The sequence below is a fragment of the Polypterus senegalus genome, chromosome 2, assembly GCF_016835505.1.
Source record: "Polypterus senegalus isolate Bchr_013 chromosome 2, ASM1683550v1, whole genome shotgun sequence".
NCBI lineage: Eukaryota > Metazoa > Chordata > Cladistia > Polypteriformes > Polypteridae > Polypterus > Polypterus senegalus.
The window spans coordinates 20,714,353-20,729,853 of NC_053155.1; the positions used below are offsets into that span (position 1 = coordinate 20,714,353).

The window sequence follows — 15,501 nt, forward strand, 5'->3', positions numbered from 1 at the left end:
ACTCCCCAACTTGTATCCCAGTAGCGATCCACGGATCAGCCCTCTTCATCCAAAGCCACCTTGAGGCTTTCTCTGTGGCTTCACTTGCGGATTTAATGGCCCTCTTCTTGGTCGTTCCTGTTATGCCCAACCGTGAGAGGACTATACAGAGTGAGCATCCTGTAAATCCTCTGCAACCAATTTCTATTGGCTCATAGAGTACCTTACCGCCTCTGCCCCGGCACTCCGCCACCAGCTCCTGGTACTTGGCGCGTTTACTCTCACTAGCTTCCTAGATACGCTCTTCCCACCTTATGAAAAGAATTTAGGAGTCGTAGTGGACTCTAAGCTATCAACTTCCAGACAGTGTTCAGAAGCCATTAAGAAGGCTAACAGAATGTCAGGTCATATAGCGCCTTGATGTGTGGAGTACAAGTCATAGGAGGTTCTGGTCAGCCTTTATAACACACTGGTGAGGCCTCATCTGGAGTCCTGGGTGCAGTTTGGGTCTCCAGGCTACAAAAAGGACATAGCAGCACTAGAGAAGGTCCAAAGAAGAGCGACTAGGCTGATTCAGGACTACAGGGGTTGAGTTATGAGGAAAGATTAAAAGAGCTGAGCCTTTACAGTTTAAGCCAAAAGAAGATTAAGAGGAGACCTGACTGAAGTGTTTAAAATAATGAAGGGAATTAGTCCAGTGGAACAGCACGGTGACTTTAAAATGAATTCATCAAGAACACGGGGACACAGTTGGAAACTTGTTAAGGGTACCTGCATAAAGAAGGGGCCTGAGCTGCTTGTCATCTGTTCAGTTAGCCAATAAAAGGTTTCATTTTGCTTTACTTCTCATTACACAAATGTTAGAGAGTTTTTCTTCACATGAAGATCTGTAAACACATGAAATTACCTACTTGTGTAGTAGTTGTTTTGGAAGAATTCAATGGACAGGATTGACAAGCTTTGCAGTGCTGAATGTCCCGTTCTCATCAAAAGATTTTCTAATGTGACAGTTGACAACCAATTAGAGCTCAGCCTGAAATATAATACATATAATTCAGCTATGGGCAATAAGGTGTTTGGGATCTGGAACAGAAGAGAGGCTCATTTGTTTGATGTCGTATGTTGTATGTACCACAACTAAATAGAAAAAAGAAAACAAAGGCTAAGCCTGCCATCCTGTAAAGTGTTTCTACAGAGCTTACATTGTCTGCCAGCACATTGGTGGCTCTCAGGAGAAGGACCGAGGTTACAATACTTTGAAAATATGACACTCTGCCAAAGCTGTCACAGAATCACATAATTTCATTACTTAGTGTCACCCTTAGGTGAACACATCAGCACTCCACTTGTTAAGTTTGACTTCCCTCCTAACTACACTAGAATGACAAACATCACCTTTGACCAGTCTGACTAGAATACATGAATCTTAAAATCGGTTTAATTAGACATGAGTATACCTATTGTGTTTGAGTAACATGTATTAATTATCTTCAATTGTTATAAATAATATTTTTCTAGGAGGAAGAGGGTACAAAAATAAATAGATAGATAGATAGATAGATAGATAGATAGATAGATAGATAGATAGATATAAAAGGCACTATATAGATAGATAGATAGATAGATAGATACTATATAATAGGCAGATAGATAGATAGATAGATAGATAGATAGATAGATAGATAGATAGATAGATAGATAGATATGAAAGGCACTATATAACAGTTTATCCCATTTTTATCCTCTCAAGGTCGATATCTTACACCCCAAAGATGAGGCTGAGTCTCAGTACTTTAGCAAAACCAGCTTTATTCCCTCGAAACAGGAACAGCAAGGTTTTTTATTGTAGTGGGATCTACCACTCTTTTATACCGAGACACAGCACACAGACAGGATCGGGGCCAGGCCAGTGGCCAAGGTATAATGTTACCTGCATCACCCATCGGGTGACCGGCACTTTGTGCGCTGCAGTGGTTAGCTTACTGTTGCTTCTGTGGCACTGCGAACCTGCAGTTACCTCGGTGAATGGACAAGCAACCCTCAATAGACACAGCAGTTGTGTTTCTGCATGTCATCCCATTAGGGAGGGTCTCAAAAGAGTTCAGAAGTCTCACAGTCCATTAGATTAGACAAGAAAACATCTGTAAACTGACATCTTCAGGTCTCTCCACAGACGGGGCTTAAATCTGAGCTTTGTCCAGACTTATCCTAAAGCCACTGTATACTTCAGGTCAATGACATGTTGAAATTTGAATTATTGTCCCAGTCTGAGGTTGTGTGCTCCCTGGAGTAGTTTTTTTTTTCCTAGAACAATTAGGTGATAGACAGATAAGTAATAATAAATTGTTACTACAAGTGAACTATGTTACTTAGCGCGATGAGAGAAGTCGTAAAATCAACTGGACTGTTCAAACAAATTATAGAAAGTAGTTCAATCGTGAAAAGCAGACAGACATACAGACAGATAGACAGACAGATGGATGTACTGTTTACAAAATGGTGGTTATATAGAGAGCAAAAACATGTGACAGGAAACGGTTGGCATATGGTGACGTTGCAACAGAACGCGGAAACAACGTCATTCTGATGAGCCGGAGGTGAGGTGATTTGTGGGTGCCGGAAGTGACGTCATCGTGGCTATCTTGGTACCCGGAAGTTACGGGATTATTTTTCTTCTTGTTTTCTGTTGATAAAAAAAGAGTTCAGGTAAGTACCACATGACAACCCTTATCTCGCGATGTTTTACTCACCTTTAGGCTCTTTAACTGCCTCCTAATCGCCCATGCGTGACAATATATATACAGTATATATATAGTGAAAGAGATATGTTTAAATGTTTGCTTTCATTTTGTTCATTTATTTCTTTTTTTTTGCTTTTCCCAGGCATATCAGAATGTAAAGTCTAATTATACGTATGCATTTTTTTTCTTTTTTGCTTTCCCAGGAGCACATCATAACATGAAGACCCCTTGTGTCCAGAATGAATCAAAGTAATCCAGTGGTGCAAGAATTCATCATAGTTGGCCTCCCAGGAATTCAAGACAGATGCAGCAAAAACATTCTTTTTATTGCCCTGCTGTTGTTCTACCTTTGTATCATTCTCAGTAATCTTCTCATTATGTTTGCTTTTCTGACCGACCACACCATGCACACCCCCATGTACTCGCTGATTTTTAGCCTTGCTTTTTTAGATCTGATGAGCTCCACCACCACGGTTCCTAAGTTCCTGGCTGTTCTTATCTCAGACTCCGGTGTGATTTCCATCACCGCCTGTTTTACTCAGATGTTCTTTTATGGATTCCTGAAAGCAGCTGAAGCCTTCCTCCTTGGGGTTATGGCTTATGACCGCTACCTCGCCATCTGTAACCCACTACACTATTTCACAATTACATGCAGTAACCTGGTTTGGAAACTCATCTTCTGCTGTTGGGCCTTAGCCTTCTGTATTGTTGTTGTTCCAATGACTTCAACCGTCAGGCTGCCCTTCTGTGGGCCCAACAAACTAGTCCATTTTTTTTGTGACCATTCCACGGTGATAAAGTTAGCTTGTGGAGACCACCTCATCAGCACTTACACTGGCTTTGGTGTAGGCCTCTGTATCATGATAACCCCTTCGTTTTACATTGTTTATTCCTATTTGATGATTATTAAGTCAGTTTTTAAAATTAAGAGCTCCAATGGGAGACTAAAAGCCCTGTCTACTTGCAGCTCACACCTTCTGGTGCTTTCTGTTTTCTATCTGGTAGGTGCAGGGGTCTTAATTTCAAGCAGAATTCCATACAAGTCTGGAGATGTCCCCATTATGGCTGCATTCCTCCAGAATGTGACACCTCCTTTAATTAACCCGATAATTTACTGCCTGAAGACGAAAGAGATGCAGGCCCACGTGGTGAAGCTGATTAAAAAGATAACTTAGAGAGAGAAAAAACCATCACTTCTTACAAACTAAGGGTCAGATAATCTTGATTAGTTTAATAATTCTGCATATGTTTCAAGCACATAAATAATACTAGTGCAAAAGTAAGCAGCTTTGAATCTGTACTTGATAAAAAACGACTAGTGAGGTTTGATGTCAGGTGTAGTTTGCTCTTAAACACATCCACAAATCCATTTTGAGCTATCCAGAAGCCAGAGGCTACCCCAGGAACATCAATCAGAAAGGTTGACCAGTCCAAGTTTGAACGTCAGGGCAGGCGATTTACTCCAAAAACCGTTGTGTGGCTGGAAATGGTAGACCTGGACACAGGAGAACGTGCAAACTCCACCAGAACAGCGAGTGCTGTGGTGCTGTGAGTTTAGCTGTGAATCGTTGGTGCTGGTGTGCTACTGTACACCCTCATGAACTGAACACAAAGTAAATAAAAGTTTAACTACCCAAAGATATAAAAAGAGAAAAAATGTGTGAAATAAAAACACACAAACTCCTCCACCATGACCAGTGAGCTGGTAGCCATGTTACAAACGTCTATGATATTTGTGGAGGACCATCTGCTTGATGTGTATTGTGTTTATGTGGAGATGTGTCTCTGTTCAGGGTCTGCATTCTGATCTGCTAACTTTAAATTCTATCAACAACAGAATTTATTTTGATTAACAATAAGTAATGAAGTGAGATTCATGTATGCTAAACAGTTTCATGCTAGTTATTTTATTTAAGCTTTACCAAAATCTTTATCTTTTATATGTACTTATTAAGTATATCATACCCATACAATATTTCTACAGACAGTCATTAGTGTTATGTGAAGGTGAGGTGACTTGTGTCCTGTGTCTGTTAGCAGAGTATCATGGAGTTTAAAGATAGGCTGTTACTGATGACAATTAATGATCTGCAAAAACAATAAAGCTGACAATATGTTTGCCAGACACAACCTATCTGTGCTTTGCCATCACCTAAACAGTTTGGAGTGAGTTTATGGTGTGGCCAGGAGGGGTTGGTATTTTCAAGGTACAGAGACTGCCCACTGTGTTAATTGGGGATTCAGGACTTTTATGTTACTGTTCTGGATCAGCATTAATGCTAATAAAGACATCCTTTTGTTAATTTAAAATACTGTGACTTATTTGTCTTATTCATATTGTACATTTTCTTATGGTTATGTTGTTACACATATCAGATAAGACTGTTGAGGGCCAAACATCTCCTGCTCTCTTTAAGGAAAAATTCTGAGATTTTCCAAAATTCTAATCTGCAAAGATCTGTAATGTAAAAAATGTTCAGCTGTTGCCTCCAAAGTTTTGTGGTAAATAAATGAAACAGGTGACAGATGACTAAACTTGAATGTTTTTTGTCCAACCACATGTATCCGGCGTGCTAATTGACAGTATTCTTGACATAGCAAACTCGTCATTAGATACGGGGGTCTTCCCAGACTGTCTTAAGACTGCTGTAGTTAAACCCCTGCTCAAGAAAAATAATCTTGACTTCTCTGCTTTTGAAAATTTTAGACCTATTTCTAACCTGCCTTTCTTAAGTAAAATTCTAGAGAAGGCAGTCATTATGCAGCCTATTGACCACCTCAATAAACATGCCATTCTTGATAAGTTTCAGAACAAATTGCAGTATAGAAACTGCACTCATTAAAGTAGTAAATGATTTGCGGGTAAATGCAGACAGAGGACGTTTATCTGTTCCCATCCTCTTAGATCTGAGTGCTGCATTTGATACGATTGATCACAACATTCTTAGAAATCGCCTTAGTCAATGGGTGGGCGTCTCTGGCAGGGTCTTAAATTGGTTTGAATCCTACCTGACAGGAAGAAAATTCTTTGTTAGTTGTGGTAATTATACTTCAAAGACACATGATATTCCATAATGAGTTCCACAAGGATCTCTCCAGGGTCCGCTGCTCTTTTCGATTTGCATACTTCCATTAGGTCAGATTATCTTGGGGCATAACGTGAGCTACCACAGCTATGCTGACGACACAGTTGTATTTATCAATAGCGCCTGATGACCCTGACTCTGTTGATTCACTGACACAATGTCTTACCTGTGTTTCCGAATGGATGAGTAGTCATCTAAATAAAGAGAAAACAGAAATTTTAGTGATTGGCAATAATGGATATAATGAGGTTATTAGAAATAAACTTGATGCATTAGGATTAAAAGTCAAGACGGAGGTAAAGAATTTAAGGGTAACTGTTGACTCTGACCTGAACTTTAATTCACATATTAATCAGATTACTAGGACAGCATTTTTTCACTTAAGAAATATAGCAAAAGTTAGACCTCTTATAACACTGCAAGATGCTGAGAAATTAATCCACGCCTTTCTTTTCAGTCGACTAGATTACTGCAATGCACTCCTCTCAGGACCACACAAAAAAGACAAAAGTGCAGAATGCAGCTGCTAGAATCCTAACTAGGAAAAGAAAATCCGAGCACATCTCTCCAGTTTTGATGTCACTACACTGGTTACCGGTGTCATTCAGGATTGACTTTAAGACACTGCTTATGGTTTACAAAGCCTTAAATAATCTGCTCCATCTTATATTTCGGATGTCTGACACTTTACACTCCAAATCGTAACCTTAGATCTTCAAATGAGGTTCTGCTTAGAATTCCAAGAGCTAAACTTAAAAGAAGTGGTGAGGTGGCCTTCTGCTGTTATGCACCTAAAATCTGGAATAGCTGACCGATAGAAATTCACCAGGCTAATACAGTGCAGCACTTTAAAACACTGCTGAAAACACATTACTTTAACATGGCTTTCTCATAACTTCATCTTAGTCTAATCCTGATCCTCTGTATAGTCAATTCATTATCATGATTATTCATGGTGGCTTCTAAATCCGTACTAACCCCTATTTTCTCTGCAGTTCTTTTTCCGGTTTCGGCCTCTGTCTGTGCCATCACTGCCTGATCAAAGCACCGTGATATCCTTACATTGATGGATTAAAGGCCAGAAGTCCACATGACCATCATTAAGTTCTTCCATGTGAACCCTGAATACCATGAGGACTGATTGAGGTTAATTATGTTAGGTAGAATACCTAGAAGGGGCTGGGTGGTCTCGTGGCCTGGAACCCCTGCAGATTTTATTTTTTTCTCCAGCCGTTTGGAGTTTTTTTTTTTTGTTTTTTCTGTCCTCCCTTGCCAACGGACCTTACATTTATTCTATGTTAATTAGTGTTCCCTTATTTTAAATCTTATTTATTTTGTCTTTTTTCTCTTTCTTCATCATGTAAAGCACTTTGAGCTACATTATTTGTAAGAAAATGTGCTATATAAATAAATGTTGCTGTTGTGTTATCTGCCTGTGGGCCTCATTAGACTGAGTTGTTTTTGATGTTTTCTGTTTGCCTTGGCAGAAAATTCCTGTTTTATTTCTTTGATTCTCATTTGTGGGATGAGATTACATATGAGGATGGGTCATCATTGATCTATGATTCTTTGTTCTCTGATTTGTGTGCTCAGGTATTATTATTATTATTATTATTATAATTATCTCCTAAACACAATGAAGCAGCACTACTTACCTCACCTAGCAGGAGTTAACTCCTGCCCCTTGTGTAAGATATTTGGCATATCCCCCTCTTTTGTTGGCATTCTCTCTATCGGGCACAGCTTTGAAACTTAAAGGCCATTGGAACATTGTAGGGATTTCAAGCAGGCACCTATACTCATGAGTGTTTCATCGACGAGCCTACAACACCTCAGTGGGTTTTCAGATCCAAACCAGTATACTATTCGTAGCTCTTCCATCCCTCACATGTAACCCTTCCTCTCCTCCACCAGCTTGGTTTCACCAGAGCTTTTTTTCTCTTCAGCCAAAGCCTCCTGGTTGCTGTATCTGTCTATCTTGACATGTCTGAAAACAACCACTTATTGCTTAGACTTCTCTGATGCTCTCCACAGCAAAACCCCATGGTAGGCCCCAAACTCTCCCTCCCTTCCACTGGCTCTCCTGAACGAGAGGCTGGTGTTTCTCAGTCTTACACTTATGAGCCTCCTCTCTCCTTTCCTCTCTAGGGTACTGTTAACTGCACCAGGGCCACTTTCCTTGTTGCTCTTGACCAAAAGATTAGATCGGGCTAGAAGATTGTGCTGGTGATCTTTGCTGCAAATTTCAGTTGTCTACCAAGATCAACTCTCATTCCCCAATTGTTTGGTATAGCCAAGATCCCTGTAGCCCCAGGATCTCTACTTGCCTTCTCCTCTGGCTTGAGGAAGTGGATGAAATGGGTGCCTCCAGCCTGGAACTTAGTGCCCTCTCATCGCCTTTTCTCCTCCAGACCGTCGGGCAGCTGGGTGAGTACCTGGTCATGGCACCAGCTAGTCTACTCCCGTGAAGGTCTGTTGGTGTTGGTAAGAAATTGTAAACAGAGCACCGTAAATATCTGATTCTGTACCCCTTCAGAATTGCGATGTGTTTCCAACACCAAGTCCCCCCAACGTGTCCAGTTTCCCTGCTGTCTCATGACTACAACCCTGGCTGGTTTGTTCTACTGCCATGCTACGGCACTTAAGCACTTTTGCACAGTAAAACTTAGGCCAGGCCCCCCCGGTTTGCAGTCCCCATAATGTCAGCATGCTACAGATGCTCTTCTGCCATGTTCAGGGCATTGCCAGCTGACAAGTTACGTCAGGTCTTGATGCTGACATCTGCCAACCATACTCTCTCTTAACCCCACTGCCCCACAGCATCAGGGCCTACCACACCTTAGCTGCCTTGTACTCCTCCACTACTACTGTAAAGTCGTTGGCAGCTGCTACTTGCTTCTTGTGCTGTACAGGCTGATTGAGATGGACATTTATTAATAAAAGAAATCAAAATAGAAATCTTCATAAATTAAACTCTGTAAAATGAAAAGAAAATGAAGTAGTAGCTGCACTATTAAATGGCACCCAACCCTTATCTTGTCCAGCATGAAAATAATGACACTGATATCATAAAATGAGTACAACTACAATGTAAATACTTGAGGAGAATAAAAAGAGAAATGGGAAACATATTTACTGAGCTATTTTTTACATTTGAAAGAGAAAAGCACCTTCCAGTTTTCTGACTGCATCTTAAACCCCTTGATGATCTGCCGTTCGTTTCCTGGAGCCAATTTCGAAAATTCCTTAGTGATCAATTAAACGATTGTTGCATTATCAAATAAATGAGTCCCACATGGACCCTCAATGTGCATAAATTCCAGCTACTCTTAGTAAGGACCCCAATTGGGAGCCTCTGCTTAGAAGACTGCAGGAGCTGGTGAGTACACAGCTACACAAAAAAGCTGCATTATGGGTACAGTATGCCATCTGAACAGGTGCAGTTCGTAATCTCAGAGTCAGAATTTGTAGTGCTTAGTAGAGGGCATCTGTTTGTCACATATATAGCCAGGACTTTTTAATAAGCAAGATGATTTTTTAGTAAAAATGAGAGAAATGCAAGTGATTGTATGTAATTTAACATTTACTTGAATGGCTGATATGACTTCAAGTGGAACATTTCTTGAGATATCCTACCATCTTCAAAGTACAACATATTGGCAGCTACGGCTTTACAGACTGCTGGCAAAATCCAAGTGTCTATAGTGAGCACATGTGGGCTCTTACTTTATGAAATGCCCTTGTCATTTCTTAACAGAGTAGATCACATTGAATGGTTGTGCTTCAGATAATCGAAAATGGACTTTTCTCACATACACACTGTTTTCATCACACTTCAAGTATTGACAATGCCTTGGATTTTCTTTTCCACTGTCGTCTTAGTTGAAAAGTTTTTATTTCAAATTCCATTACATTAAATTCCTACTTATTGACATATTGCTAGTCTATGAAGCTGCTATTTTTAATATATTTAAATGATTTGGATAGTAATGTAAGTAACAAGTTGGTTAAGTGTGCAGATGATACCAAGATAGCAGATAATTTGGAATCCATTATATCATTTCAGAAGGACTTGGAAAGCAGACAGCCATGGGCAGATTTGTGGCAGATAAAATGTAATGTCAGTAAATGTAAAGAATTACACATAGGAAGTAAAAATGTGAGGTTTGAATACACAATGCTCAATTAGCAAATTAAAGGTTTTATTTTGCTTCACTTCTAATTACACAAATGTTAGAGAGTTTTTCTTCACATGAAGAGCTGTAAACACATGAAGTTACCTACTTGTGTAGTAGACAGTAGAGCCCTAGGAGGAATTAAGTGGACAGGATTGACAAGCTTTTCAGGGCTGAATTGCCCGTTCTCATCAAAAGATTTTCCAATGTGATAGCTGACAACCAATAAGCGCTCAGCCTGAAATATAATTAATACTGTATAATTCAGCTATAGGGGATAAGGTGTTTGGGATCTGGAACAGAAGAGAGGCACATTTATTTGATGTTGTATGTTGTATGTACCACAACTGAATAGAAAAAAGAAAAAAAAGGCTGAGCCTGCAGCTAAACCTGCCATCCTGTAAAGTATTTCTACAGCACTTATTTTGTCTGGCAGCACATTGGTGTTTCTCAGGAGAAGGACTGAAGTTACAATACTTTAAAAATATGACACTCTGCTAAAGCTGTTACAGAATCACATAATTTGTCACTCACTGTCATTACTTAGTGTCACATAGATAGATAGATAGATAGATAGATAGATAGATAGATAGATAGATAGATAGATAGATAGATAGATAGATAGATAGATAGATAGATAGATCAATCTTTATTTGTCTCCAGGGGAAAAAATATCCAGAACATATTCAGGCCCCTTCACTTTCTGCGTACTTTATTGTGTTGTAGATTTAATCTTAAATGGAGAAATTTCCCATTTTTGCCCTTCAATCTATGCTCAATTACCCATTATGACAAAGTCAAAGCATGTTTCCATTTATTAAAAATTAAAACTCAAACCTCCCAGTTCATAGAAGTATTCAGTCCCTTAATTCATTACTTTGTTGAAGCCCCTTTGGCAGGACTTCCAGCTTCAAGCCTTCTTATGTTAAGTCTCTACAAACTTTGCATGCCTGAATTTAGGCAGTTTATCCCATTTTTATCCTCTCAAGGTCTTACACCCCAAAGATGAGGCTGAGTCTCAGTACTTTAGCAAAACCAGCTTTTCTCATTGAAACAGGAACAGCAAGGTTTTTTATTGTAGTGGGATCTACCACGCTTTTATACCGATACACAGCACACAGACAAGGTCCGGGCCAGGCCAGTGGCTAAGGTATAATGTTACCTCCATTACCCATCGGGTGACCGGCACTTTGTGCGCTGCAGCGGTTAGCTTGTTGTTGCTTCTGTGGTGCTGCGAACCTACAGTTACCTCGGTGAATGGACAAGCAACACTCAATAGACACAGCAGTTGTGCTTCTGCATGTCATCCCATTAGGCAGGGTCTCAAAAGAGTTCAGAAGTCTCACAGTCCATTAGATTGGACGGGAAAACATCTGTAAACTGCCATCTTCAGGTCTCTCCACAGACGGGGTTTAAATCTGGGCTTTGGCTGTGCCACTCAAGGTCACTCAAAGACATCCTAAAGCCACTGTATATTTCAGGTCAATGACATGTTGAAATGTGAATCATTGTCCCAGTCTGAGGTTGTGTGCCCTCTGGAGCAGTTTTTTTTTTCTAGGACAATTAGGTCAGGGTGGTATGGTGGCACAGTGATAGCGTTGCTGCCTCGCAGTAAGGAGACCTGGGTTCACTTCCCAGGTCCTCCCTGCGTGGAGTTTGTATGTTCTCCCCATGTCTGCGTGGGTTTCCTCTGGGTGCTCTGGTTTCCTCCCGCAGTCCAAAGACATGCAGGTTAGGTGCGTTGGTGGTCCTAAATTGTCCCTAATGTGTGGGTGTGTGTGCCCTGCAGTGGGCTGGCACCCTGCCTGGGATTTGTTTCCTGCCCTGTGCTGGCTGGGATTGACTCCAGCAGACCCACGTGACCCTGTGTTAGTATATAGTGGGTTGGAAAATGGATGAATGCATACAATACAATACAACACAAGTTATTTTTGTATAGCCCAAAATCACACAAGAAGTGCTGCAATGGGCTTTAACAGACCCTGCCTCTTGACAGCCACCCAGCCTTGACTCTCTAAGAAGACAAGAAAAAATTCCCAAAAAACCCCTTGTATGGAAAAAATGGAAGAAACCTCAGGAAAGGCAGTTCAAGGAGAGAACCCTTTCCAGATAGGTTGGGGGTGCAGTGGGTGTCAAAAAGAAGGGCGTCAATATAATACAATATAATACACAGAACAGAACAAAGCCTCAATACAGTATAAAAATAAAAATTTTACAAGTATGGAGCAGAATTTAACAGTAGATATCCCATAATATGATTTGGATTTGTTCAGAGTCCTGGAGACCTGAGCCATCAAGCTGCCTCCCCCATTTGGCCATTCCACAGCTGAGTCAGCGCGGGGCCAGGCAATCCAATGAAAGGACCCTTCTACCTGATAATTTCTGTGATCCTCCATCAGGGATGACTTTACCTTGGGCAGGCAAAACAACTTGGCCGGATGGCTGTGGCACCGAGTGTCACATTTGAGTACTGAGAAGAGAAGCAGAATAGGTGAGGGTTAGTAACAAATTCTAACTATCATGTTACTTATGTGTTAGTGCTAATGACTAACAACAGAGATACAGTCTGTACAGTTAATCAGCAGCTCTAGTCAGGGTGTGCTAAACTGAAGTCGTGAGTCTTCAGCCGGGATTTAAAAGCTCAGACCGAAGGGGCATCTCTTATAGTAGCAGGCAGACCATTCCACAGTTTAGGGGCCCTGTAACTAAAAGCTCGACCTCCCACTGTTATTTTATTAATTCTTGGAATCATAAGAAGACCGGCATCTTGAGATCTTAATGTGCGCTCAGGTTTGTAAGTCATGATAAGTTAAGACAAGTAAGCCGGACCTTGGTCATTTGAAGCTTTAGATGTTAAAAGGAGTTTGAAATTTGTCCTAAACTTAACCGGGAGCCAGTGTAAGGATTTAAGAACTGGAGTTATGTGTTCGTATTTTCTTGTTCTTGTAATAATTCTTGCAGCCGCATTTTGGATTAACTGGAGGCTGAATAAAGAACAGTTTGAACAGCAAGTGAATGCCACATTGCAGTAGTCAATCCTACTAGAGATAAATGCATGAATTAATTTCTCAGAATCATGCTTATTTAGAAAACACCTTAATTTCCCAACACTTTTAAGATGAAAGAAACATGATTTGGACAACTTTGTAATATGTACTTTAAATGACATGCTAGAGTCAAAGTTAACTCAGAGACTGCGGACTGATTAGGTAAAATTAATGGTGATTCCAACTGAGTTAAATGACAGAATATTGCTGTGATCAGCGTCATTCCCTTCAACAATTAACATCTCTGTTTTATCCGTATTTAAAGACAAGTAGTTCTCATTCATCCACTCCTTTAATTCATTGACACAACTAATTAAAGACAACATCGGAGAAACTTCATTTTATCTAAATGAAAGGTATAACTGGGTGTCATCTGCATACGAGTGAAAATTAACATAATGAGAGATCCCAGTGGAAGCATGTAAAGTGAAAACAGTAAAGGTCCCAGCACTTAACCCTGCGGGACACCATATCTCACTTCTGTGTATAATGATGTAGTGCTGTCAGCACATTTCTGTACATATTGGAGTCGATTTGATAAATAAGAACTGAACCAAGCGAGCACGGGGCCTGTAAGCCCAACATTGTTTTCTAGCCTGTGAAGTAAAATAGAATTGTCAATGGTGTCAAATGCTGCGCTTAAGTCTAACAACATAATTACAGTGGAGTTTCCTTCATCAGAGGATATCAAAATGTCCTTTACAACCCACGTGAGTGCCGTTTCTGTACTATAACCAGTGCGGAAACCAGACTGGAATTTCTCGAAGAAATTGTAATGCGTAAGGTGTGACTGAAGCTGATTGCCGACTATTTTTTGTAGTATTTTAGAGAGAAATGGTAAATTTGAAATAGGCCTATAATTGTTTAGTATGTGTGGGTCTAGGTCTAACTTTTTAAGTAATGGTTTAATGACTTAAACATGTCTGCGAAATTTTCTGTATTGCAGGATCGGATCTGAAACTGGAAACTCATCATGTCAATATCAAACCGCTCTAATGGGATGGTCGAGGAGTTCATCATCATTGGTTTTCCAGGACTGCAGGACCGAGCGACCAAGAACGTCATTTTTGGGTCTTTGCTCTGTGTGTATGTTTGCATCTTACTCAGTAACATCCTGATCATTGGTATCCTCCTGCTTGACGAGGAGCTGCACACGCCAATGTATTTGTTAGTCGCCAATCTCGCTTTTAGTGATATCGTTATCACCACCACCATGGTTCCCAAGTTACTGGCTGTTTTTAGCTCAGGTTCCAATGTCATTTCCATCCCGGCATGTTTCATTCAGATGTTCTTCATTAGCGCCACAATGGCAGTAGAATCCTTTATCCTTGCGCTTATGTCATATGATAGATACGTTGCGATCTGCAAACCGCTCCACTATTTCTCGATGACCAACAACCATCTGGTGACAAAACAGATCATCTCTTGCTGGGTGAGTGCGTTTATCATTATGCTATTTCCCGTCATCATAACCTCCAGACTGCAATTCTGTGGCTCAGAGGTGATGAGTTGCTTTTGTGAAAACGCTGCATTGCACAGAGTAGCCTGCAGTGACACTTCCCTCAGCAGCTATGCTGGTTTAGTTTCAGGCCTTTTCATAACGATTGGCCCGTTTGCTTTCATTGTGTTTTCCTACGTACGGATCATAATGTCCGTTGTCAGAGCCAGAAGCTCCACCGGGTATCTGAAGGCCTTCTACACGTGTAGCACACACCTGCTTATCATTGCTGTCTTTTACCTGGTCGCTGCAGGAACTTATCCGGCAGGTAGAATTCCAAATGTGTCGGCAGACATGCGGATCATGGCGCTGCTGCTCCAGAATGTAATCCCCGCCTTGATTAATCCGATTATCTACTGCCTGAGGACTAAGGAGATCCAGAAAAGCTTCTTTAAAATACTGAAGAGAAATAAAATACTATCTAAACGCTTTTAAGGAAACAGATGTTTGCTGGAAAAATGATTTGCATCTGCATTAAGAGCTTCTAAATGTTATCTTTGACTTTGTGTACTGTAGATATGCTTACATTTAAAACATAAAAATGATATTGTGTCTTTTTTTAACTAGCTATAGTAATCTTACTAAGAGTTTTTAAATAAATGTTCTAACTACTGTATATACTCATTGTTCAGTTTTTCTTGTCACTAACACATTTTTCTGCATTAGCACACATGCACAAGAGAAAGAAGCAAGAACGACATTTGTAACGGCTTATTATAAAGTTTGTATTGATTACGTTTAATAAATACTTGATCTTTGTTGAACTGTCTTGTCCTTTGTTTTACCTAGTGAGGTGTTGTTAAGAGGTTAAGGACACTGGTGTTGTGGAGAAATCTCAGAAAAAAACAAGCAGAGTCTTCAGAAAGGCAGTCAGAATTTAAGAATTTATTGCACAGCACAGAAAACAATTGCAGAGCACATAAAGCCTGTCTCAGTTCATGAAGGGAGCTCCAAGTGTCCAGACTGCCCCGAATA

General features: G+C 40.3%; 1 protein-coding gene across 1 annotated transcript; it reads left to right on the forward strand.

The window, feature by feature from the left end:
* Window positions 1-2,959: 2,959 nt before the first annotated feature.
* Window positions 2,960-3,895, forward strand: LOC120524347 (olfactory receptor 6N1-like). Its single transcript, XM_039746210.1, has one exon. The coding sequence runs from the start codon at window positions 2,960-2,962 to the stop codon at window positions 3,893-3,895; it is 936 nt and encodes a 311-aa protein (XP_039602144.1).
* The last annotated feature ends 11,606 nt before the right edge of the window (window positions 3,896-15,501 follow it).

Coding starts and splice junctions, on each gene's coding strand:
- LOC120524347 (XM_039746210.1), top strand. CDS start 2,960: ATGAATCAAAGTAATCCAGTGGTGCAAGAATTCATCATAGTTGGCCTC.